Below are 27,637 nucleotides of genomic sequence, written 5' to 3'. Positions count from 1 at the left end.
CAGCACATAGACTTTTTGCTCCAATAGTGTGGAGCAGAAAAGGGAGGGAGGAGAAGGTTGTGTGGTATCTCCCAGTCTCTCTTCTGTCTTCCACATTTTCCTCTCATGGTGTTGGTCCTGGGACAAGGTAGGGAGAATTATAAATTGATCAATCCATAGAGAGAGAACAAGGATCATTTTCCACAGACTTTTACTAATCTATAGGAAAGTTGTACTCTTTTTTTAAAAAACATTTTTCCTTTTGACTTACAGTGTCTTTGTATGCATATTCTTTTTTGTTCTCATAAGTGTTTGAGTTGGATTTTCTTGAACTCTTAGCACTGGATTCTAGAGAGAAGCATGGAGGGGCCCTAGTAGTTTTCCAGATTTCAGTCTCAAGGGCTCCCGGTACTCCTTCTACACCAATAGATTGTTTCCTTCTGATAATATGGGACCACTGAGTATACACTCTCTGATTCTCAGAAACCGTCATGGTTCAGAAGGGCTTATCCCTCCAGCCCTGTTCTTTCCTGATTTTCTCACAGGCTGCCATCAACAAATGACTCAGATCTTGTCATTTGGTTTTTTCCTGGTGTTTTCTGAGCTCTGCCTCCTCTGAGTCCTATGAAGAGTATTGAAGCCTTAGTCTCTCGTCCTCCCCTCTGTGCTTACATTCTGTCTTGTTTCAGCTAAGAGCATAGCACTTACCTCTGGGGAAAGGCCTTCCTACTCTTTTTGAATGTGAATATTTTCCAGAGGTTTTTGAGGTTTTCCATTGGTTAGACCCTATATATGCTTCCTGCCAACCTTTGACTTTGTTCCCTTATGTGCAATTTGGAGCTTGTAAGTTTTAGTCAAGTTTAAATAAACATATGTGTGCTTTCTATTTTTCTTTCTCTTTTTTTCCAGAAGAACGTGAGGATATTCAAATCTAAGCTTCTGCCATATTCCTAATGGAAGCTCTTGTCTTCATTGAATTTTAGGGCTGCAACATCATCATATAGTTCTCAAATTTTTAAACATATTTAATATAACACTCCAATCTGCTTACTCTTGGTAGTTGAAATTCTCTTTTAGACCTTGTTGCCTCTAATTTTTTCAGTCTGGGGTAGTGAAACCCTGGGTAATCAGTAGTCAAGTCCATTTCACCTGCCTTCACCAGTTAAGGTTGTTTTAATTGCTGCTTCAAAAGACTTGCCCGTCTTCCACGTGGAAGTAACCAAAACAAAAAGATATTTGCCAGAGTTGTTTTTCAGGAATTCGGAGTTAGCTGCATCTAGTTGGAGCTGAGCTGGTTAAGACTGGATAAGACCACCCACCCTCCAACTAGGCATGCAGGAGTGTTCACCCTGTGATCTTTTGACATCAGAGGGACAAAAACTCCATCCTCAGATCTTGCTAAATGCTTTCATATTAAAATATGCAGAATGGAGTGGCATGGGGTGGAGCTACCGTCGATACTGCCTCTTCCCTTCTCCCCACAGTCCAGGCAGCCGGTTGACTAGACTGATGGCCCTCAAGTCGAGCCTCATCCCTTATTTTGGTCTGGGGAATGCCTGGCCGATGTGAGGGCTGTAAAGGAGAAGGACGTGGAGGGCAGGTGGGTAAAACCACTTTAGAAGGTGCACTTCTACCTGTACGAATCCTCTTCTCCTGGGGCTTGTGGATGGAAGAGTTTTGAGGGGTGGCCTGTGCAGAACCACAATTACCACACTTTTTCCAATCACCTTTTCTCACGCTCACCACACCTTGGACCACCTTGCTTCTTTATTGTTATCCTATGAATAACCACCTGCCTGGGGCTTCTCTTGTGTGCAGTGGTGAAGCATCCACCTGCCACAATGGTGGAGACACAGGTTTGAGCACTGGTCTGGGAAGATCCCACATGCCACAGAACAATTAAGCTCGTGTGCCACAACTACTGAGCCTGCACTCTAGAGCCCACGAGCCACAGCTACTGAAGTCCATGCACCTAGAGCCTGTGCTCCGCAGCAAGGGAAGCCACCACAATGAGAAGCCCATGCACTGCAATGCAGAGTATCCCCCTCTCACCTCAACTAATGAAAAGCCCCACACGCAGCAACAAAGACCCAATGCAACCAAAAATAAATAAATTAATTAATTTTAAAAATAACCCCTCGCTTTAGGGGAGGTGGTTCTGAGATTTGTTTTCCTGTCTTCATGCTTGGCTGCCGTGTGAATGAACCTTCTCTTTGCTGCAAATCATGGCATCTTAGCATTTTGGCTTGCTGCATGTTGCACAAATGAACCTGGTTTGGTAACAGTACCAGGGTTGGAGAAGGAGGTGAATTTGTGTAAAGGACTAAACCCCATGGTATGCAGGTGTGGACCACGTTGGTCTGAGCATGGCTGTGTGTCTGTGGGATGGGCAGTCCTTTAGAATGCTTTTCTGTCTCTCTGACCTATGTTCCTTCACCCACTGCTTAAAGGTAGAGGCAGATACCCCAGTGGGGCTTGTATGGGGAAAGAGGAGGCAATGTATGCAGAAGCGGACCCACCTGGATGCTAATGCTGGTGGTCCCCAATTTTCACTTGTCTTGTTGCTCCTGGCTATCCTCTACTCTCTGGTTTTCCTCAATGAGGCTATAATAGCCACATTTTTTGATATTATTTTTCTCTATGCATTCTTGGATTTCTGGGATTTCTCATGGTTTCTGGTCCACTGAGGGAACCTCTTCCAACTTAGGTTAATTTTTTCTTGTTATTCATTTCTGTCATTTAGGGGGATACAAGGTGGATCAGAAAGACTATCATGTATTTTTAGATCTCTGCCTTTAGCTGGAAATCAATATGTTTTCTTCAGTTTTCAACATTTTGGTCATGCTCCTCTGGATAAAGTCTGGTTTATCTGTGTTCTTTTAAATTGGTGTACAGTACTGAATAAAACATTCTATTTGCTCTGTCATTAGAAATATGTGGGCCATCACTTCCCTTGCCCTCCATTAAATTCCTATGAATTTAGTGTAAGATTAAATTAACACATTTTGACAGTCATCATATTTGCTCTTATAGGAATTAAAGCAACTAACACCAGTAGGTCTTTTTAAATTTTATTTTATTTTTTTGTAGTTATACTGATGTTAAGCTAATCATTCTATGTTATACTCATGCAGCTGAAGTTTTGATCCATTTCACTCCTTTATTCCAGTCTTTTTGGATTTGGTTTGTTTTCCAATTTATTTAATTAATTAATTTATTTATTTATTTTGCGGTATGCGGTACTCTCACTATTGTGGCCTCTCCGGTTGCGGAGCACAGGCTCTGGACGCGCAGGCTCAGCGGCCATGGCTCACGGGCCCAGCCGCTCCGCGGCATGTGGGATCCTCCCGGACCGGGGCACGAAACCGTGTCCCCTGCATCGGCAGGCGGACTCTCAACCATTGCACCACCAGAGAAGCCCTGTTTTCCAATTTATTATCTATCACTTCCTGTTTTCATATAAATTATGATCAATATGACCAAAGCTAAAAATAACTTTTTCAAAAGACCTCTGTATTTGCTGAATATACAATTCACATATTAAATTCACATAGGAACAAATTTTTAAATTTTATTATTTTCAGTACTTTTCTAGAGAAACTATTCATTTAATAAATTATTTATTGAGCACCAAGTTGAGCTCTAGATATTAGAGAGAGAGCAAGTCAAAATAGGCTCATGGAACTTGTTGGTGAGGGGGTGAGACTACTGATACAAACACACACATATTTCAAAGAACAGTATCAGTGAAAGATTATTGTTTTGCAGAGAAGTACCTAGGTAGCTACTTTAGATTTGCTATTCCTGAAAAATAATTGTCTTTTTGTTTTAAGGCCAGTGTTGTATACTAAGAAGATGGCTTCAGGAACACATAACTTGAGAAAAGTTCCTGAACAATTTTTAGCTACAGCCTTTCACACACCAGGTGCCCTAAAGAGACTAAGGCTTCAAAATAAGAATTCATCAAGGATCCCTAGCCAGGTTAGCCCCATAGGTAACCTAAGGAAGTGAGAATTACAATTCCCAAGTGAGCTGATGGTGTTATGTGTATCATAAATTTTATGCTTACTTTGATTATGATCAAAATACTGACTGTTTTACCTTAGATGATCTAAAGAATTTCATGTTAGGGAAATTGAGGCAATAGTATGTATTTACTATTTATAGCCTCCAATCTTGTAAATAGGCTGTCAGCAATATGCCCACCCTTTGCCCCAAAGGGGAGACAATATCATTATACAGGTTAGGAAACAAATCTGTCCTTTAACTTGGACAAGGCATTATATCTTTCTTCTAAGGACCTTGAATAGCAAACATTCTTGGAGAGTCCTTAACAAAAGCTGTCACAAAATGTATAGAAATGTCGTGGAGAATTTTCTCCCAACACTGGACTTCTAAATAGGCTTTATTTCACTTAGCATAATGCTCTTGAGAGTCATCCATGTTAATGTATATATCAGTAATTTGCTCCTTTTTATTCCTGGATAGTACCCATTTTATGGATGTATGACAATGCATTGTATCATTTCAACAGTTCATGGTCATTTGAGTTGTCTTCAGTTTATGAAAAATTCTCTTATGAACATAAGTACACGTCTTTGTCAAGGAATAAGTTTTTATTTCTTTTGAATAACTACACTGGGGCAGGATTGCTGGGTCACATGGTATGTATATTTATAAGAGATTGTCAAATTGTTTCCCAAAGTGGCTGTACCATTTTGTCTTTCCACCAGTAGTGTATGAGAGTTTCAGTTGCTTCATATCCTTGTGAAAATTTCGTATTGTCATTCTTTGTGCAGAAGTAACACATTATGGCTTATTTGGACTTATTTTGCCATTAATAACTTTTCTTTGGTGGGATATCTATTTAAAATTTTTTGCCCACTGTTTTAATTGTTGGTTTTGTTTTTTATTACCGAGATATAAGAGTTCTTTATATATTCTGGATGAGTTCCTTTATCAGATATACTTTGCAAATAATTTCTGTCAATATTTGGCTTGCCTTTTCTTTTTGTTAAAAATGCCTTTTGAAGAGCAAACTTTTAAATACTGGTAAGTGCATTTTTTTTTTTTAATTTATGGTTTGTGCTTTCTGTTTTTTTATCAAATAAATCATTTCTTACCTTATTGTCACAAAGATTTTCTCATGTTTCTTAATGTTTTATAGTTGATGCTCTTATATTTGAGTCTATAATACAATTCAAGTTAATTTTTATATATTGTATAAGATATGCATAAAGGTTTATTTTTGTCAATTTGTATATTCACTTCTGGTCTGTTAATATAATAAAATACATTGCTTTTTAAAAAATGTTAAAACATTTTGTATTCCTAAAATAATCCCCCATTATTTTTGATATTATTTAAAATATGACTATTTAATCTACTAACTTTTTAAAGGATTTTGACTATAGTCATTATGTAGTTTTCCTTTTGTGTTATATTTTTGTCTGATTATTGAGGAAGTGCTGGCCTCGTAGAGAAGGAAATAATTTCTTCCTCTGTGGTTTCTGAAAGAGTTTGTCTAAAATTTGTGTTTCTTCCTTAAATATTTTGTCTAGAATTCACAAGTGAATCCAGGTGGTCCTGGTGTTTCTTTGTGAAAAATTTTAAACAAAAATTAAAATTTTAAGGTTATTTAGGTTATTTATTTTTTCTTGGGGAAAGTATGATATTTTATATCTTGCAAAGAACACTTCCATTTCATCTAACTTCTAAATTATTAAAACAAAATTGTTCATAATGTTTTCTTTTTCCTGTCTATAGGAATGTTCTTTCTCTTCTAACATTGATAATTTGTGTCTTCTCTCTCGTCCCACCTGGTCTGACTAGAAGACTTACTGACACTTCGAAGAATATGATTCAGCTATTGTTGAGTGGAATATTCCATAAACATTAATTAGGTCAAGTTGGTACATTCATTTTTAGGAATATTATATCCTCTTGATGAGATTACCACTTTGACACTTTGAAATGTCTTTTTTATTATTCAAGTACAGTTGATTTACAATATTATATTCATTCAAGATATATAGCATAGTGGTTCAATACTTTTATAGTTTGTACTCCATTTAAAGTTATTACAAAGTAATGGCTACATTTCCCTGTGCTATAAAATATATCCTTGATGCTTACCTATTTCATACACAGTAGTTTGTATTTATTAGTCCCATACCCTATCTTGTCCCTCCTCCTTTTTCTCTCCTCACTGGTAAACACTAGTTTGTTTTCCATATTTCAATCGGTTTCTGTTTTGTTATACACATTCGTTTGTTTTATTTTTTAGATTCCATATAAAAGTGATAACATATAGTATTAGTATTTGTATAGTATTAGTATTTTTCTTCCTCTCTCTGACTTTTTTCAGTAACTATAATACTCCGTCCATGTTGTTGCAAATGACAAAATTTTGTTCTTTTATAAGGCTGAGTAATATTACAATGTGTATATGTGTGTATGTGTATATATATACATATATGTATGTATGTATATATATACATATATGTGTGTATATATATATATATATACACACATATATGTATATATACCACATCTTCTTTATCCATTTATCTGTTGATGGACACTTGGGTTGCTTCCATATTATGGCTATTGTAAATAGTGCTGCTGTGAATATTGGGATGAATGTACCTTCTCGAATTAGTGTTTTTCATTTTCTTTGGATATATACCCAGGAGTGGAATTGCTGGATCATATGGTAGTTCTCTGTTTTTAGTTTTTGGAGGAATCTCCATACTATTTTCCATACTGGCTGCACCAATTTACATTTCTACCAACAATGTAGGAGAGTTCCCCTTTCTCTACACATAAACAATGGTTCCTCCATCACTTATTGTTTCTAGACTTTTTGATGATAGCCATTCTTACTGGTGTGAGATGTTACCTCATTGTTGTTTTGATTTTCATTTCTCTAATAATTAGCAATGTTGAGCATCTTTTCATGTGCCTGTTAGCCATCTGTACGTCTTTTTTGGAAAAATGTCTATTCAGGTCTTCTGCCTTTTTTTTTTTTTTTATGAGTTCTTTGTTTTTTTGATATTAAGTTGTATGACCTGTTTCTATATTTTGAATATTAATCTGTTATCAGTCATATCATTTGCAAATATTTTCTCCCATTCAGTAGGTTGTCTTTTTGTTTTGCTGACAGTTTCCTTGTCTGTGGAAAAGCTTTTAAGTTTAACTAGGTCCTATTTATTATTGCTGTGTTTTCCTTTCCATTAGGAGACAGATCCAAAAAAAAAAAAAAAAAATGTTACCAGGATTCATGTCAGAGTATTCTGTCTCTGTTCTCTTTTATGGTTTTAGGTCTTACATTTAGGTCTTTAATCCATTTTGAGTTTATTTTTGTCTATGGTGGGAGGAAATGTTGTCATCTCATTCTTCTACATGTAGCTGTTCAGTTTTCCCAGCGTCAATTATTGAAGAGACTGTCTTTTCTTCATTGTATATTATTGCCTCCTTTGTCAGAGATTAATTGACCATAGGTACATGAGTTTATTTCTGTGCTGTCTGTTCTGTTTCACTGATCTGTGTCCATTTTTGTGCCAGTACCATACTGTTTTGAGTAATGTAGCTTTGTAGTATAGTCTGAAGTCAGGGTGTGTGATACCTCAAGCTTTGTTCTTTTTTTTTTGAAGACTGCTTTGGCAATTTGAGATCTTTGCTGTTTCCACATAAATTTTAGGATTATTTTTTCTAGTTCTGTGGAAGATTTCATTGGTATTTTGATTGGGAGTGCATTAAATCTATAGATTTCTTTTGGTAGTATGGACATTTTAATAATATTAATTATTCTAATCCAAGACTGCAAGATATCTTTCCATATCTTTCTATTGTCTTCAGTTTTATAGTTTTCAGCATATAGATCTTTCACCTCTTTGGTTAAGTTTATTCCTAGGTATTTTATTCTTTTCGATGCAATTTTAAATGTTTTTTGTTTGTTTGTTTTCTCTAATAGTTCATTATTAGTGTATAGAAAAGCAACATTTTCTGCATAGTAATCTTGTATCCTGCAACTTTACTGAGTTCATTTATTCTAATAGTTTTTTGGTAAAAATTTTATGGTTTTTCTATATATAGTATCATGCCATCTGCAAATAGTTATAGTTTTCTTCTCTTTAAATTTTGGATACCTTTTTATTTCTTGTCTGATTTCTGTGGCTAGGACTTCCAATACTATGTTAAATAGAAATGACAAGAGTGGGCATCCTTGTCTTTTTCCTGATTTTGAAGGAAAAGCTTTCAGCTTTTCACCATTGAGTATGATGTGAGCTGTTGGTTTGTCACATGACTTATTATGTTGAGATGTGTTCCCTCTATACCAACTGTGATGAGTTTTTAACATGAATGGATGTTGAATTTTGTCAAATGCTGTTTCTGTGTCTATTCAGATGATCATATGATTTTTATCCTTCCTTTGTTGGTGTGGTGTATCACATTGATTTATTTGCAAATATTAAACCACACTTGCATCCCTTGAGTAAATCCCACTTTATCATGGTGTATGATTCTTTTTATGTATTTTTAGATTTGGTTTGCTAATAGTCTTTTGATGATTTTTGCATCTATATTCATCACAGTTATTGGTCCCTAATTTTCTTTATTTGTAATGTCTTTGTCTGGTTTTGATATCAGGGTAAAAGTGGCTTTGTAGAATGAATTTAGAAGCTTTCCATTCTCTTCAATTCTTTGGAATAGTTTGAGGATGGGTATTATCTATTTTTTATATGTTTGGTGGAATTCCCAAATTTCCCTATGAAGCCATAAGGTCCTGGACCTTTGTTTGCCAGAAGGTTTTTTTTTTTTTTTTTTTTTAATTACAATTCAATTTTACCCCTAGTGATCAGTCTGTTCATATTACCTGTTTCTTCCTGATTCAGTCATGGCATGTTTTATGTTCCTAGAAATTTATTCTAGGTTGTCCAATTTTTTGGCATCTAAGTGTTCATAGTATTCTCTTATGACTTTTTGTATCTCTTTGGTATTGCTTGTTATTTCTGCCCTTGCTTGAAATGTCTTTTTGAATATGTTTTGTTCTAAAGTCTATTTCACTTGATAAAAGAACTCTTTGGGCTCTCTTTTAATTTGTGCCATGTTGTATCTTTTCCCATTCTTTTCATTTTAGCCCATATATGTTTTCATATTTAAAGTTGGTTCTTATATTCAGCATATAGTTTGGTTTTTGCTTTTTAACCACTCTGACAATCTTTGCCTTTGTGTGTTTTCTATGTTTATCTCACTTGTGGATTGTTTAGCTTTTTGAAAATATAGGTCTATAATTTTCATCATTTGATAAATTTTGGTCATTATTTCATTGTTTCTACAAACCTGCTCTCCATGTCTCTTCTCCTTCTATACCACCAGTTGCATTTTCTGCTATATAAGATCACTTGACATTGACTTACAGGTCACTGTTGCTCTGTTTATTTTTCTCTTTCAGTATTTGTTCTTTCTCTCTCTACTTTGTTTTGGGTAGATAATATTGCAAGATTTTAATTTCACTTTTTTTCTTCAGTATGTAATTTACTATTAATCCTTTGAGTATATATGCGTATCTTTTATTTCTCCATATTTCTAGAAGTTTAAGTCTTTAATAACCTCCAATTTTCTCCTCATAAATTTTATATTTCTTTTATATTTTTGATCATAGGGAGAAAGTTATAATATACTTTTAATATAATTATCTGCTAGTTCCCTAACTTTTTATTTCTGGTTTCTTTCCATTGATTGTTTTTTACTCTTATTATGTGTCGTATTTTCCTGCTCCTATGCATGCCTGACAGTTTCTTATTGGATGCTTCACATTGTATGTAGCTCTTACATTTTGCGCTACTAGATTTTCTTGTATTCCTAGTGTGTTGTGCTTTGTTCAGGTAAATTACTAAGGGTTAGTTTAATCCTTTTAAGGCTTGGTTTTAGCTTGATTTGGAAGTGTCCAGAGCAGCCTTTGACCTAGGATTAGTTTTGCTTGCTACGAAGGAGTTATCCTTTTGACTACTCTTCCCAAGTCCCTGGATATTACAAATTCTCTCTACTAGTCCCAACCCAGAGCTTGTTCAGACTCCTGTTTTCTGGTGATTCTTTTTAGTAGCTTCCTGGAAGTCTGCCCAACATATATAAATCTGTATCAAGTAAAGGTTCCTGTCTCCAGATATTGAAAACTCTTTGTCCAATATCCTCCCCCCATTATTATTCTCATCTTTGTATTTAATTAACCTACTGCCTTTAGGCAGTAAACAGGGGCAATAACAGGGCTCACATTACTTGTTCACCTTCCCTCAGGCATCTTATTTCTGGGTTGCCTATTGTCTAATGTCCAGAAAAATATTTGTTTCATATAGTGGGTCTTGTTTTCTAGTTGTTTATAGCGGGAGAATAATTTCCAAAACAATTATTTCTTTTTTTTAATTTTTACATTTTATTATTTATTTATTTAGTAGTGAAGTACAGTTGATTTACTATATTGTGTTTAGTTTCAGGTGTACAGCAAAGTGATTCAGTTTTACATATATATAATTTCAGATTGTTCTCCATTATAGGTCATTCCAAGATATTGAATATTTTCCCTATGTTATATACTAAGTGCTTCTTGCTTATGTATTTTATGTACAGTAGTTTGTGTCTCTGTTAATCCCAAACTCCTAATTTATCCCTCCCTGCCTCCCTCTCCCCTTTGGTAACCGTAAACTTGTTTTCCATGTCTGTGAGTCTTTTTCCATTTTGTATATAAATTCATTTGTGTTATTTTTTAGATTCCACATATAAGTGATAAGGTATAATATTTCTCTTTTTCTGTGTGACTTCACTTAATATGATATTCTCTAGGTCCATCCTTGATGCTGCAAATGGCAGTATTTCATTCTTTTTTATGATTGAGTAATATTCTATTGTGTATATATATACCAGCTTTCTTAATTGCCTGTTGTTGGGCATTTGGGTTGCTTCCATGTCTTGCTATTGTAAATAGTGCAGCCATGAACATTGGGGTGCACGTATCTTTTTGATTTAAGAGTTTTCATCCCTTCTGGATATATGCCTAGGAGTGGGATTGCTGGATTATATGGTAGCTTTATTTTTCATTTTTTAAGGAACCACCATACTGTTTTCCATAGTGGCTGAACCAAGTTACATTCCCACTGACAGTGCAGAAGGGTTCCCTTTTCTCCACACCTCCTCCATATTTATTATTTGTAGGCTTTCAAAACATTTAATTCTTTACGAATGTGAGAACTGGTTGATTCATTTATTATTGTTGGACTTTCTGGATTGATATTTGTTTTTTTCCTTCTCTGCTATATTTGCTTCCTTACACACACACACACACACACACACATTTATATATATATAAATTTATAAATATATATAAATTTATGTATATAAATATATATGTCACTGTGAACAGTAGCTTCTTACATTTATTTTATGAACTATTTTATTTTCATAATCATATTTTATTTTTTAAGAACCTTCCTTGCTTTATGATTATTGCCATTATATTTTGTGAAAATAATATCTCCTCAAATTATCATACATATTGATTAACAGTTTGGGGAGATTTTCTTTTCCTTGAATTACCTCTTTCTTCTTAGGCATCTGTTGATTTCTTTTTTCAGTTCTGTTTTAGGCTTCTTTCAACTGTTTAGTGATTCTTTATCCCTCTGCATCTAAAGATGCAGGGATAAAGGTATGAGTGTGAGCTTTTTTTTTTCTTTTGTGCTATAAGGGAGGTTTGAATAACTTTTTACAAAAGTTTGAGATGACTTCATAAGATTTATTTTGGAAAAGAAAGATGTGCATCGTATGGGATTTGGGAGCTGGGGGGGTGCCTTATTGAAAGAACGAAAGCAGTCACACAGGTATTGAGAAAGTGCAGCACAAGTTGGAAAAATTCAGGCCCTTCAATTTGGCTGGTATATAAGACATGAGAGGGAGAAAAGGCAAACACAGAGGAAGAGGTAGGGGTGGGAGTCATCTGTGGAGGATCTTGAATATCATCAAAAGACATGGATTTTATGCTGAAGATGGTGGGAAACCACTATGACTTCTCTACTGTGATGGAAATCTCTTCAATATGTATTATATGTAACTTAGTCACTTTAGGTATTTTATAATCCCAAGTAGTATCTAAACTATCAGTAGTAAATAAGCAGTCTAAAGGTTGCTCTTCCCACAAAAACCACAGTATTAAATCATAATTTTTGCTGAAGCTGAGATAAAAGAAATAGACTTCAAAGGAGAAAAGTATGGGAATGCCCTGTCTTTTGTTTCTGGCGTGGCTTGCATATACTGCTCCCTGTTTCTGGAATGACATTCTTCTCCTTTTCCCCTACAGAACTTCTATTCACTCTTCAGACTCAACTCAAATATTTTCTCCTGAGAAACCTTTCTTGGCTTCTATAGGGTTTAAGTATTTTTACTCTCTGCTCTCTTATCATCTTATTTAGGTCTCCATTATAAGACTTAAGGCTTTACTACAGCTATGTGTTTACATGTCTTTTGCTCTCTTAGCTCTGCCTTGGAGCTAGTCATTTTGTTATGAAGTGGTATAGGGAAATTACACTAAAGTCACTTCAAGTTATTTTATTATAGATTAAGTGACATCCATAGATTCAGGGGAAAATAATCAAGGGATCTTAATACATATGTATGGATGAGTTAGGTATGTTGATTCATTCATACATTCAAAGAAGAACAGAGAGCCATTTGGAGATTGCAGTAGCCATGTTGTGTGTGGACTTGGTCCCATGCCCACCCACTGACATCCTCCCCTGTAATGCTGGGGCTGGAAGCAGAAACTCACATTTCAGAGCCTCTCATGCCAGCTGGATTCCAGTTTGATCTGCCAAGGAGAGGCACTCAGAAGAGAGTAAAAGTCAAAGAAGTGTGGAAGATTTTTTTTCCTGCTTCTAGTAGGGGAGGTAGAGGAAGTGCAGACTCCCAGACTCAGCAACCTTGTGGTGGTTCTTTAAGCCCTGTGAGCAGTGGTTCCACCACCAGCAGCAGTAAAGTTTCCAAGAGTGTGAGTAGAATGTTGGTTCCCGGGCCATCACAGGTTTCCTCCTTTATGCTGCTCCTGCGTGCAGGTCAGTAGTGGTTTCCTGCAGTTACTGATCTCTGAGAAATGGTAGCTTCACCTTTTTGTTATACTAGCCCTTTCGATAATTTTGTAATCATCTTCCTTTTTAAAATCCCCTTTGCTTTAAATACTTATTATGTTTAGTGCAGTGCAGGGAGGAGGAGAGGTTGGCATTGAGTACAATGGTGGCAGTGGAGATGGAGAAATGTCAAGTTTGGGCTATATTTTACAGCAAAGCCAATACAACTTGCTGATAGATTGGAAGTAGGAAGTGAGGAAAATCAAGGATCAAGGAAGATTCCTATTTTTAGTTAGAGAATCGAGTATATTTACTAACACAAGGAAGAATTTTGAAGAGGAGCAAATTGTACAAGAAATATAACTGTGCTGAAATTCTATCTGTGAGCACTTAGGATGTCAGAGAATTCCTTGTAAGAAAGCCTCTGCCTTTATAAGATTAGTACAATTGAAGGAGGAGAGAGGAAAGGAACTGAGTTTAAAAAATTGTGTCCTTTAGAAAGGCAGATTAGGGTAGTGGTTATAAGTGTGAGCTCCAGGATCAGACCATCTTATTAGGAATTTGTTACTTTGAGAATTTTATTTTTTATTCAGAAAACTAGTAAGAATTCCATAACAAACACATATATATCCACCACCCAAACTGACGAGGGGGATATAAAGAAATGAGAAGAAAATCTGATCTAGCACTCCGCCATTTTATTGTATGTGCTTCAATTCCTTTTTCTGTAAAAAAAGAAATGACTTAAATTGTACTCTGTACCCCTATCCTTAGCACTTGTTTCCCTCCTACCATGAATCAAATTAGATATTTACTTTTTCAGTCTGTAGTTTTATACTTTGAATACATATATGCTATTCATGGATATGTATATAATTTTGTATATTTAAATTTTACTTCATGGTTAGAATAATATATGTTATTCTGTAGATATACATATACATAATACATATTATTTTTTCAAAATTTTTATGTGTGTGTATATGTATACCTGGTGCAATGGTAAGCCCCCAATAAATGTTAGTTATCATACAGCAACGATATTGGAGATAAGAACATTCTGCTTTAGTCTTAATGAACCTTAAGGAAGGCCCAGCGAGTTAAGTATGTAGCCTGAACACATGGTGCCTTTAAACTATCTCTGCTCTGTCATTATCCTTGTGATAAACTACACTATCTATGAGTCCCTCTGAATCTAGTGTTGCCAATAGTTAAACTGAAGTTTATATTTTATTTGGCTGTGCAGTCCTAGAAGGTAAAACTGTGTTAACCATTTTTGTATCTCTAGCACTTAATACAGTATCTGGCCTAGAATAGGCTCTCTGTAAATATTTGCTGAATGAATAATTGAGTGAAATCTGCTACATCATGCAATAGAGATGGCTTTGTGCAATAAAGGACTGACAACATTTTTTAGAGCAAATTTGAAGAAGCAAAGCTCCTTAGCACTGGAGTTGATACAAATGCTGTTACTTGATGTTAGAACTTGGCACAAACTACAAACCTAAATGGCCCAATATGAGGACTGCATGTTTGAGAAAAGAATGGAAGGAAAAAAAAGAAAAAGTGATAAAATCTTAGAGTGTTCCCTGAGCAAGGCTTATTTCTGTTTGGGTGTAATACACAATGCATAAAGATAATTCATTAATACTACATACTAATAACTAATTCATTTTGCATGTTTATAACAAAACACAGTTAACAATGATTTCCAACTGTATTTAATATTTTTTTAACAGGCATTTTAAATATGATCATTTTGCTGTACATACACATTGCATTTATGAATTAGAAAATATTCCTTAAAAGATGCCTTCATTTCATAGTACTGTGTTTTCAATTATGTGCAAATATTTAAGCAACTATAAAATATTCACTCATATTCTTAACGGATGTGATGTCCCAATCCATTTTTTGTCACCCCAAATCACAACATACTTTTTTAAGTAAGCTGTATATTGAGTCATGTGAATAATACATAAAACTTGTAAAATAAATCGAAATCACAATTGATCTAAATATAGAATGCACTGGATTCCTGATGGGCATCCACACATTATAGAAATTAGGCATTCAACCCTATATAGTAATTAAGAAACTACAGACACATGCCTCTAAATCAGTCATTCAAAATCAGTCACAGCAAAGACACTGACAATAAATTTCTTTACAATGAAAATATTTCCAAATCACAGATGATAATCTGTTTTGAACAATACTCAACACTATAACAGTTCAGTGCAATTTGGTAATTGGGACACCCCTTGAAAGAGATTTGTTTTTTAATCGAAGCAAATTTAATTAGAGAAATTGTGCTCCAGATTTTATCCCAAGTTAATTTATAAATCTTTATAAATCTGCTCACCACCATTCTCTATTTTAGGGCTATATTTTTTATTATACAACTGAGAAATTTTATTCATTATAAAATTTCATATATCTAAATATTGCTATACTACTGACATGGCTAAAAAAATGCATGGTTTATATTAACATTCCAAACACATCTGAAACTATTATCAGTGATGTGCTGATTTTTCTAGATGTCTGTAAAATCAAATTAGCCCTTCAAAGTGTCCTAGAAAGCTCTTTTCTTTTCTGAATACAATTGTATTCATATTCTCCAAGTAGCCAGTCTGAATATGTGGGATATAGTTGCCCTTAAACCTTCCTGTGTGAAATGTAAATACTCAATCACCTAATAGAGACCTATCTCAGCTTAATAAATGAAATTATTTTTAACATCTTTGGAATAGAATTATGTGAGCTACAATTAACCATCTGGCCATTTTGTTTCATGCAGACAAGTTGCAATGGTGTAATAAAATATTTTGTTTCTTGTTAAACAGATATGATAAACTTGTCTTTATAGAGCAATAGCATTTTTTCTGACTTTCAGAATAAGGCAGTCCATTTGCAGCAGCTTGATATAAAGGTAGACAAATCATTATTAATATTAATAAAACACTATCACGTACACTAAAAGCAGGATTCAACAACGGCTAAGAATTTCAAAAGATAAAGCACACTCCAAGGAATGTACCTCTGTGTATTACTGTATTGAATAAATATTCTTGGAAGAAATTGGAGAGTTAAACTTACTGAGCAGGCCAGATAATTAAATAATTACACATTTGGATTGAAAAATAGATGTAGTTCATTAAAATAGAGACTCTAACTCTACTTCTGTAGCTAAGCTTCTGTTCAGATGCCAAGTTTGTACTTTAATTAGAACAAAAAAGACCTACGTTAACTTCAGTACAACATAATAATTCATAATAATGATGGTATATTAATCCCTTGAGCTTGCTGGAATAAAGCGCATGACATATGGCATGGTACAGGCACCTGTGTGGTCCTTTTGGGACTGAGGTGGTACATATTAATTAGCAACTGGAAAATAAAATCTGCTTCCTTCTGAGAAAAGCTACCTCAGTGAGTATTGGTTTAAGGCATCAAAGGAATTAGAAGGAATACTGTTAGACTCTGTCTACACTCCTTAAATCTTTGTCTAGATGTAGGCCCTGGATTAACTGAGTTAATTCTTGACAGATCCTGCTTAAGGAGTTGGAGTAGACATATGTTTCTTTGGCCTCGATGATTGTATTTTGGCTAAAAACATCAAAATTACCATTTTGGTTATAGAAAACTATATAACTATATAATTCAAACACAAGCTAACCAGAACATATTAAAATTTGAAAGCAGCTTTCTCTTGAATGCTACCTAAAAGTGCCTCAATTTAATCCTTTGCTTTGTAAATTCAGATACAATCTGAGTATGAAACTATAAATGTCTTTAAGCAATATGTCATCTCACAATCAGCAAGCTCTCAAGATTCTTGGTGGTCCCAGGAATGCTAAAGGCACTTCAGTGTACATCTTTGAAGGGTAATGGAATGTTATTATGGAAATAAAACTCTGGCTGATTAACAGATAAATGTATATTGAGAAGACTAGATCTTAAAATCACTTTCTCGGGATTAAAAAGAAAAAAAAATCCTCCATTGCTAGAGTATATTTAGAAAGGGAAGACAGAAAATTCAGTGGACATTGTGATGATCAAAATTGGTGACATTTAAAAACTTTCTTTTGCAACTCCATTTTAAATTTACATCACTTGAAATTCTAAATTGCATAAAATAACACACTTAAAAATATTTATACTTAATGGGGTGCTTAAAACTCTGAGAAGTTAACTTTCCGAATAGCAATTCTAATGAGGCTTTTTTAAACTACCAATTTAAACTCATGCAAGAAATACAGATTCACTAGTGCACCTAGGTAGAATATTTCTTTGCTCAAATATCACACTATTTTTTTCTCCTGGGTTGCATCCATGCTCCTGTGATGGAACCATTAGGTTGCTGATCTATCTTTTGGAATATATAGACCCATTTCCCTTCCACTCAACACATGGATTAGCAGTTTAAAATGTAATTCCTTTCTATCGAAGGAACGTGTAATTAAGGCGCATTTAAATAGCCCTTTAAACCAATGAGATGACAATGTGCTACCCACAGAGAAAGCTTAATTTTTGGAGTAATTACATATAACACAGAATATCTCATGAGAACATTTTTGGCTAGGTCTACTAATTACAAAAATAGTTTTTCATTTGAGGCAAAGATGCCGATTCATCATTGGACAGATGGTAACGAATCATCATTTTATTTTTGTAACACCTATCTTTGCAAGGGGAAAAGCTACTATATATGGAATATTTATGTAATTTAAGAAGTCAATTAGTTATTCTGTGTTTTAAGGAGGATATAAAACTGTGGTTGTAAATCCCAGAACCTGGTCTTTTTTTTTTTTCCCCAGTGAAATTATATGGACATTTTGCGGAGGAAATTATGAGATGTAGCTTGTGGTCTGTTATAATTTTTCATCTAGTTGTCATGGTATTCTACAATGGTGCACTTATATTTAATGCTCTTATAGATCTAAATTACCTACATATGTGCACCATTGTTGGGGTGGGCTACCATAATGAGGAATGATGGTATAGGTTTCTTCAAACTCCTCCATTAAGCCAGTGAAGTGGCAGATGACATAGTCTGATCAGTGGTGCAGAAATACATTAAAAATTTCAATCATATCACTTTCTATAATCAAAAGTTTCTTAACTTTTTGTAGCACACAGCGTGAAGAACACAGGTCTGGACCCAGTCTTTATAGCTGTGGAACTTTGGGCAAGCCATTCCACCAAGTTTCCTCATTTTTTAAAATGAGTTGTCGTGAGGATTCATTAGAAAAAACAAATACGTTAAATCTAGAACAGTTCCTGACCTGTAGTAGGCACAGACTTTAGCTGTGTCTGCGTCTTTTTTGAGAGATACAATGGTTACTCTCTCTCCCTCTTTTTAAAATGGTGCCATTCACAGCAAGGCCATAGGTATCTCTTACTATTGTGACTTTTCAGTTTCTTTAGTACATCGCCAAGTGATGTTTTCTCAGGACCCAGGATTAATGTAGATGAGAAATCCTTAAACTTCAGTATGCATAAGGATCGTTTGGGAAATTTTGCTTGAAGATGAAGATTCCTAGGCTTTCTTCCCCCAAATCAGAAATACTGATTTAAACTGCTGATTTAATATAGGGCTAAAATGTCCTCTCATAAAAGCATTTTACTTAATACCCTCCTTCCTGACTGCTGGTGTCATGCAGAGACTCTCCACCTCCCCACAAGTACCCAGGCTTTGTGCCTTTTGCGTGGATTCCCTGGGACAGTTTCGTTTGTTAGGTATAGTCAGAGAATGAACTAGTTCTTCATTTAAAAAGCAGTGATTCCAGCCCATACATCATCTGATAGAATGGCTGGTTATGTAGAGTGTACTGGAAAAGAACATTTATAACCCCGTTATATACTGCATGAGAAAGCAGAGAAGCTTAAATTCTAGCAGCACTTCTGCTACTAACTGAATATGTGACTCTACCCCAGTTCCTTAATCACTTTGTATGCAGTTAGAGTATCCGATGGGAATGCTGATGCTTTCCCGACTGAAGGTAACATTCTAGGGCTTAGATCAGAATGTCTCAGGCTTCCTTTTACTCTGGAATCTATACTTTTTCACAAAGGGTTGTATCCCACGTGTGCCCTGCCTGAACCCAAATTGCAGTGGTGCACATCTGCCACATTTTCTTGGGAGAATAATCATTTATGATTCATTATGTCCTGGTACAATACTACGTATGAAGGATTGTGAGAAGTACCAGGCACCCAGATATCTCTGCAACAATTTAAACCTACTACCAATTCACTGAAAACGCTTGTTATTTTAATGTGCAAAGGATTTTATTTACTTGGATCTATTAGGGAAAAATTTAAATGATATAAATTTAAAGGAACCCTGAAGTAATCAGACTATAGCAGTAATGTTCTTAGTTAAGAGGTTTGTTGCAGTCAAAGATGTAGAGCAGCATTTATATAATTGATGGACATCTGTTTTATAATTATAATTTAGTTTCTTCACATCATCTCTTAAATAGACTAATAAAAATGTTAGTCCATAGTTAACTTCAGTCTTCAAGTAGCGAATACCATATAATGTAGAAGTAAAAAATACAGAATATTGAGATTTTGATCTGTGCAGTGTGGTTTAGCTAAGTACACAGTCTTTAAACAAAAATATACAAACACAAGTGTTTTGTGCCCTCAATGCTGTTAGAAACTAAGGGAGTGAATTTACTTAGGATTTTGTTCTAAAATGATAAACTACCTAACTGATAATTATTTGTCTTTGTTTGTTTCAAATTCAGCTCCAAAGGAAGAACTAGAATGAATACACTGAACCTTGATTCACTATTTCTGATCCTTTGGTATAAGGGATTCTATTATTTGACCTGACATGCAACTATATGTGTATTTCTCCCACCTCTTTTCTGCTGTTTTCTGTGTAGCAAGAGAGGGCACTGACATTGAAGCTTGCGGGATCTTGGTTCTTTAGCCCTTCCCTATACACACTCCTCAACATGGCAAATACTTTCAGACACACAAGTGCATTGTTTACGAAATATACATTATAAGGTAGTTTCATTTCTTATGTAAAATATGTGCACACAGGCAATTCAGATGAAAATGGATTTCTGCTTGAATTATCTAGCTAATTGCCTCAATTCTCTTCTTTGCCTTGAGCGTATAAGCATTACTTATAGTAGGAACAGCTGACCTTTATAAATCAATCAATGCTGATTAATTCTCTCCTTTCAACTTCAGTTTCCCTTTAAACTAAGATTAGGTTTATGTTCATCCATTAAAAAGTGAAGACTTAGACCTATAGACACTGTCTATGAAGTTGCTCTGGAGGCGTATGATGGGGACGTGTGTTTCAATGTTGTGTTAGAGAAAAGTAATCCACATGAAATATTCTGAGGATATGTTTCCTAAGGGGAATTGCTTTGTCAAATACCAAATCAATTTCTAAAGGTAAGCTCAAAGTTTAAATACCTAATGGAATTCTGTGGTTTCGGGGAATAGTGGGTACTAAGGCCATTCAATGACAATGTCAGTATGAAAAGCTTCATTTTCAACATGAGAGAAGAACTGAAGTATAGTAACACTGTATTTTCTGCCTAAAAGTAGAAGCATGAATATTTTCTACGTTGTCAACTTAATCACAATTAAGGATAAAGAAGGGAAAAAACATCAAAAGATTTTTTGTAGAATTAAGGAGCTTTTCATTGATCAAAATAACTATTTCTTTCATAAGAAGTCCTTTTTGTTAGTGGCAGAAATAGCAATTTGATGCTTTTTAAGATATTTTGGGTTTTCAAAGAGAAACTTTGCTACTTTCCTGTGGAAATTATATGGTATTCTGTGAAAACTGCCTTACAGCAAGGAGTTTCAGAAAAGTACATGAAGGAAGAGCAATGTGAGATGCTTTCATTTTAGAGTAGCTCTATTTCAGTGCTTCCAACAGAAACAGCACAGGAAGAAATAAATATTTTCTCCCTCACAAGACATACATCACTCCCGAAATCAACTGAGACATATTAGGGATTTCAAAGCTAGTCACCTTATAAGTTGTTAGGAAAAAAATTTACATTTATATTGCTCTGTGCAGCTACCTTGAGATTTTCCGCTGGAATGTTTATGGCTCTTTTTTTTTTTTCATTAATACTTAAAAAAATACAATTTCATAACCAGTGTATTACTACATCTAGTTGTGTTACTAACAGGCACTTCACTTCATAAAATAGTCACATTCAAAGTGGTTTTGGTCAACCAATCACTCAGTCAGAATACTCATTTTTCATATTGAATACTTGATAGTGAAAGTTAATGTGAAACCATATCAACTCTTCATTTCTATTACAGAAACTAGGTCACTAAAGCTCTAACATAGGGAATCATTTCTGTTTCTACGTGTTTTATCCATAGGAGCAAAGATTGTCCAGAACTTCTTGGAAAATTTCCACCCCAGATATTTTATATATATCTATATATCTATAGATATATCTATATCTATAGATATATAGATATATATAGATATAGATACAGCAGATTTCTTTTTAATAGATAAATCTTAAGTATTATTTCAATAACTTGCTTTTACATAATCAGAAATCTAGATATAAGAAAAAATATTAAATGTGCAAAATGCTCTTTTTACACATACATTAAAAAATACAAAGGAAGATAGCTTTATACTTATATCAAAAGCCATTGGAGGGAAAAAGTCTTCAATGTCAGAAAATCTAGTCAGATTAGAGCTTTCACTTGAGGAATTGTAAACAAACGTTTTCAAATGCTGAGAGTTTTCTCAGTTCATTCCAACTAAGACACTCTCAAACACATCAAGTCCTGCTTTGAAGTAAACCTGAGCTGCATTAATGCTGTTCAATACTTCTGACAGGGCTTCTTGAAGGGTCTCATTTGATGCTAGTGACTTGCAGTGTTCCCAAGCCTCCAGGAGTATTGAAAACTGGCTTGTCTTCCCATCAAGGTGGTACAGGATATTTCTGAAAAGAAATACAGAATGAGTAAATGTTTTATGCACCATGCTATTTTCATATCAAACATTGTAAAAAATATTTCCAAGAAACTTATGTTTTTAATAAATTAAGAAATTATAAGAATACAATATTATCATTTTGGGACCTCTATTGAATTAATGGATCTAGACATTGATCATCAAAAGTTCCCTCTAGTGATGAGAGAGGATCAGACAGTAAGTACCTCCTGATGGAAGTACACAGTACTACCTATGAAATCAATTATTTTTGCTAAAAAATTGATCTAAATCTGATGAAGCTTCTAAATCTAATTGCTAATAAATATAAGGGACAGAAAAATATAAAAATGATACCACAGTCTGTCATCAGCAAAATACTGTGAAAATTCTGTAGGACAAATGACCCAGTTTATTCAATGAATCAATTGTAATAAATAGGTGAAGGAGGAACCACTCGACCAGAGCTTTTCAACCTTGTGTTATTGACATTTGTGGGGTGGTGGGGTGGATAATTCTTTATTGTGGCAGCTTTCCTGTGCATTGTGGGATGTTTAGCAGTATCCCTGACCTCCACCCACTAGGTACTAGTAGCACCCCTCCTTTAGTTGTCTCAGTTAGTTTGGGCTGCTATAACAGAATTCCGTAGACTGGGCAGCTTAAACAATAATCCAATGGTTGGATTGTTGATGAGAGGCCTTTTCCTAGTTATATTCTCACATGGCCTTGTGCATGAGCACAGAGAGATCCCGTATCTTCTTTTAATAAGGACATTAGTCCCGTCATGAGGGCCCCACCTGTATATGACCTAATCTAACCTGGATTACTTTCCAAAGGCCCATCTTCGAATACCATCACATTGAGGTTAGGATTTTAACACACATATTTTGGGAGAACCCAAACATTGAGTCCACAGCTGTTGTAAAAACTAAAAATGTCTCCAGACTGCCAGAACTGTCTCTTATAGGGCAAAATTGCCCCCAGTTAAGAACTGCTGCTTTAGACTAAAAGAAATGTCAACCCATCCAGTATAGACTTTACTAGGTCTTTAGTCAAACAAACAATTTTTAAAAATGAGTAGTACAAAATTGAATACTAATTAAGGATTTGTTAATATTAAGAAATTGTTAATATTTTAGGTGTGATAATGGTATCATCAGTATATTTTCAAAGTGTCCTTATCTTCTAGAAATATACAGTAATATTTACAAATGAAAAGTTATTACGTCTGGGATTTGCTTCAAAATATTTGGAAGGAAAAAGGAGAGTGGAGCTATGGACATCACAGGTAGAACAAGATTGACCATTAGTTAATAATTGTTGAAATGGGGTAATGGATTCATTATACTATTCTCTCTCCCTTTGTATATGTTTGACATTTAGAATTCTCCTCAAGTATAGTGTGTGTAATAAGACGGTGACTTGAAATTTATCCAAATATCTGAGAAAGAGGAATTTGGCCGTGGGCAAGTCTAAAGAGCTTCCTTTTATTCACTGATAGATAGAAAGAATACATTTTGGTAGAAAACTGTGGATTATTGCATCATTTGACTTATTTCCAACCCAAACCACCTGAAATAGCTGAAATTTCATGGTCTAATAAGAGAGGCAGATATATAAATGATTAAAATAATTGTCTAATTGTCATATTAGAAATGTAAGGTCCAGTGATAACAGAAGAAGGATTGCTGCTGGAAAAATTTATCATGGAGAATATTACAATTTCATCTTGAAGGATGATGGGAATTACCAGTTACAAGGGTATAAGAAAGGAAACAAGCTACAAAGTGGAGACAGCACACTATGCAGGAGGAATAGCATATGCAAAGGTATGGATTTATAAAACAGCTTGCTCTTCTTAGTGGATCAATGCCAGTGTTTCTGTATGGCCAGAGTGCAAGGCCACAGTGGGCAGCTGTAGGAGAAGAGCTGGCAGAGCAAGCCATGGGCACGTCCTACCGGGCCTTCTGTACCAAGCTAAGGAGGTTACACTTTTTCTTATGGGCGGTAGGAAACCAATGAAAGTTTTTAAGCAAGAAAGAAAGATTATTAGATTTTATTTTGGAATAGTTACTTTGGTTGTAATATGAAGCCTAGAGAACGACTTAATCCAGATGAAAATTGACAAAGGTGTCAGTTACACAATGATAGTTGTTTGAAAGGGCCACAGTGCAAGGTTTAGTTAATTTACACTTACCCTAGCACTGACCTCAGTTTTATATAGAGTTCTGGATCATTGTTTCCTAGCTTATCCAGGCTTCACTACTTCAGCCTCTCCTGAACTTCCCACTCTGTACTCTGATGGTGGTGAATGGACACTGAAATCTACCTAATCACCCATGACAGAACTCTGCAAGTCATTTCTTTCCCTTAAATATCCAACTGGTTTCTGAAGATACGCACTTGTCCATCTTTTCAGCATCTTTTCTCCTCTGTTGTGGGACCCTGATCCCTATATTTTCAAGGATATATTATAATATCATTGCTTTACATATCAACGTTGAGAAATATGTTCCTTCTTTATCAGGTCTAATTCAGTGTTGTGAATATAGGAGGTCTTCAATCATGGCGATTTGACTGACTTACATTTTTATCAGGCTTTGTTCAGTGATGGAAATTTCATAGACCCTCTAATGTCAGTGTAAACTACATCAATTCAGGTTATTTTGCCTTTTAAGCATTAACTCACTTCAAAACAATAGATTTTGTGTCTTTGGAGAAAAATTTCAGTTGATAATAGTACATGGTGGGTGGCAGTGGAGCAGAAGATGCTTGAACTCAGAGGTTATTTCAGTAATTTTTTTTTCAAAACCTATTATTTGAAATGGGAACTATCCCTAATAATCCAATATCCTTAATCTTTGTACTTATGAATATACTTGGCATTTTATGAATTAGAGCAGTGCAAGAAGGGTATTCTTTATATTCCAAATATCCTTGAATTCAGGTATAAATGAAACTTTGTATTAAGAAACATATATCCCCTGGATATAGGAGGGAGAAAAACGTCTTCCAAATGAAGAGGCAAGTGGGTCATGAGCAATGATCTGGCTATGAGCTGTACTCTGAGAAAAATGTGGATCTACTTTTACAAGGAGAATACTCCTTGAAATAGAGATTTCCCTTTTGATATTTCCACAGCCTTCGTAAAATTAAAGAGCTTTTCAGAAGTAGCCACTGTGCCATGTTAAAATAAGCAATTATATATGTATATACATAGACATGTACATGTGTTTTATGTGTAAAAATTGTTATATCAAAATGACAAACGAAATAGAATTAGCAAAACACCTAATGAAAGTTTCCCTAAATATGTTTTATATTTATTATTAAATTGGGGAGGGGGTGGTAAAAGAAACCAACTAATAGAGAGGAAGCTTGATATAGCCATGGAATTTTCCCAGGTGAAGATGAAACTGCCTCAGATGGTCACATGTATTCTCCTTCATGACAGAGCTGTACAAAAGTTACTTTTTCATGTTAACATAATCCTTAATTGCCATAAAAAAAGGAGTGGGTTTTTACTGTCAGGATACCTATCAAACATATTTAAATTCATGGTAAACCATTTAAATAGGTAGGTAGGTAGATAGATAAAAATTGGTTTAGTGTTTTGAGGATAAAAATAGTTTAAAGTATATTTTAATTACTTAATCATTTAAAATAGTATTCCTTTGTAGGCAAGTTATACTGCTTTACCATTAAGAATAACCAAATTAGTATAATAAAAATATTTAATCATCTCTCATAATATTCATAGTTTTGAATTCTCTTCCTCTAATTCTCAGTTTCATTATAAATCATTTAATGGCAAATATATTTCCAGAATTTAAGAGTGCAAAAATATTTTCAAAAGCTGTATGAAACACTTCTGTTTCTTGAGGGCATACTGCTCAGCATGCTGACAAAGATATTATAATCATTTTTATCCAGAACTGCCCCTTCAATGTGTCGTACCAGTGCAATTAATACAGTATGAGAAGTAAGTTTAATGATGTGGGGGGCTGGCACAGTGACCTTTTGACATATTCAAAACCTACTGGCATGAAATACATTCCTATATACACATTCTATGTTTATTAAATGTTATTAATATTCAAGTTAATGATAAGATATTAATAAAACATGCTCATAAAGGTTACAGTATTAATCCCTCAATGACAGTTCATTTAAGCATGAGCACAATCTCTAATATATTTACATAAAACTTCAGCCATAACTAGTATAAAATATCTAGAAGAGAGATCATGTGGAAGCATAAAAATACATCCTAAAAATAATGTTTAGGTCTAATGCACAAGACATGCAATTACTGTGTTTTTTTTTTTTTTAACTTGAAAGCAATACATATATTTCTTAAAGACCAGCGCAATGGAGTCTGCAATGTGCCAACATTTGCTTTTTCTAACTAGTAAGCAACACAGCAATACTTTTATAATGACTGTAAACAAGCCATGTGCATAGAAATGGATTCTGTTTTGGTTTGTGAAATTCTACGAGAAGCTAAACACATTTTCCATATGCTACATGATTCAAGTAGTAGGCTGCGGCAAGCTATTATGTAAGACAAACACTCACATCCATTTCTACCCAAATTGGATACAAATCAGCTTAAAATTATAGATACTTAGATTCTGGCTGAAGATCAGTGACTAGGATTCTTCCATCACAGTTTAAGAGAGAACCTGCATTTGAGGTAGTTGCTGATACAACTTAAGTCAGTTGATCTTTATTATGGTAGAATTTTTTCACCTTGATAAATTGCTTTACCTTAAAAACAAATGGAGGATAACAAAAATATCTTCTTTAAATTTTCATGAGAAGGATAATTTCTCCTGCCCATTTTCAGAAGTAGCTCATCTTTTACTATTTCTCCTTTGTGTACTAAAAACCATTTAGCTTGCTGCATACAAAAACTAAATTTCTGTATTTGGAGACCTCTCCCAAAAGGGTATCATCGTATTATTTTATATTTGCTATTTGAATGGAAGACAAAGCCCATAAAACTCAGCCATGTTGTTACATTCTGTCACATATGTTTCCATATACTTCTTAGTTCTGAAAACTTTCTTATGCATTCAGTCATTAACCCTAAGTACCCCAGGATCATCCCTGGGGAGCAAAACTACTGTAAATAGTAGAAACGTCAGCTCTTTGCTTTGGGAACTAAAAGAAGATTCATTCGCCCATGGCTCTCAGCCATGGGTATCAGAGGGTCAAAAGGGTCCCCAGGTACCTTACTCAAAGAAGGTGTACATTTGGTTGTACCAGTCAAACACTAATTTTATCTAATTTAAGAAAAAACATTCATTTATTGAAAGTGTGTATATATGTAAATATATGACTACGTGTACATGTAATAGTTTACAGAAGTGATGAAAAACATCGAGAAGAAGGCAGTAACCAAGGGAAGCTGAGTATCTTAGAGTACTGCCAAGATTCTGCTTAGCAGCATGTTTAGGACATTGATGTTTCAGACACTCCCACTGCCACCACTTCATTGAGAATACTTCTCCACCACAGCAGCATTGCTGTCTCTTAACACTTGCTCTGTCATTGCCAGAATGTTAATCCGCAACTAGCATGAATAATC

At 34.6% G+C, this 27,637-nt stretch overlaps 1 protein-coding gene across 1 annotated transcript in view; it reads right to left on the bottom strand.

The window, feature by feature from the left end:
- Nucleotides 1–21,855: 21,855 nt before the first annotated feature.
- The window catches only part of NAALADL2 (N-acetylated alpha-linked acidic dipeptidase like 2), an 862,695-nt gene continuing 856,913 nt past the window's right edge, over nt 21,856–27,637 (bottom strand). The window contains 1 exon segment of the mRNA XM_065875821.1: nt 21,856–22,054. Coding sequence (XP_065731893.1) covers nt 21,856–22,054 — 199 coding nt within the window.

Source organism: Phocoena phocoena, chromosome 4 (assembly GCF_963924675.1).
Source record: "Phocoena phocoena chromosome 4, mPhoPho1.1, whole genome shotgun sequence".
Classification (NCBI taxonomy): domain Eukaryota; kingdom Metazoa; phylum Chordata; class Mammalia; order Artiodactyla; family Phocoenidae; genus Phocoena; species Phocoena phocoena.
Note: the sequence above shows the minus strand (reverse complement) of the source record. Positions and strands in the feature narration are given on the sequence as shown.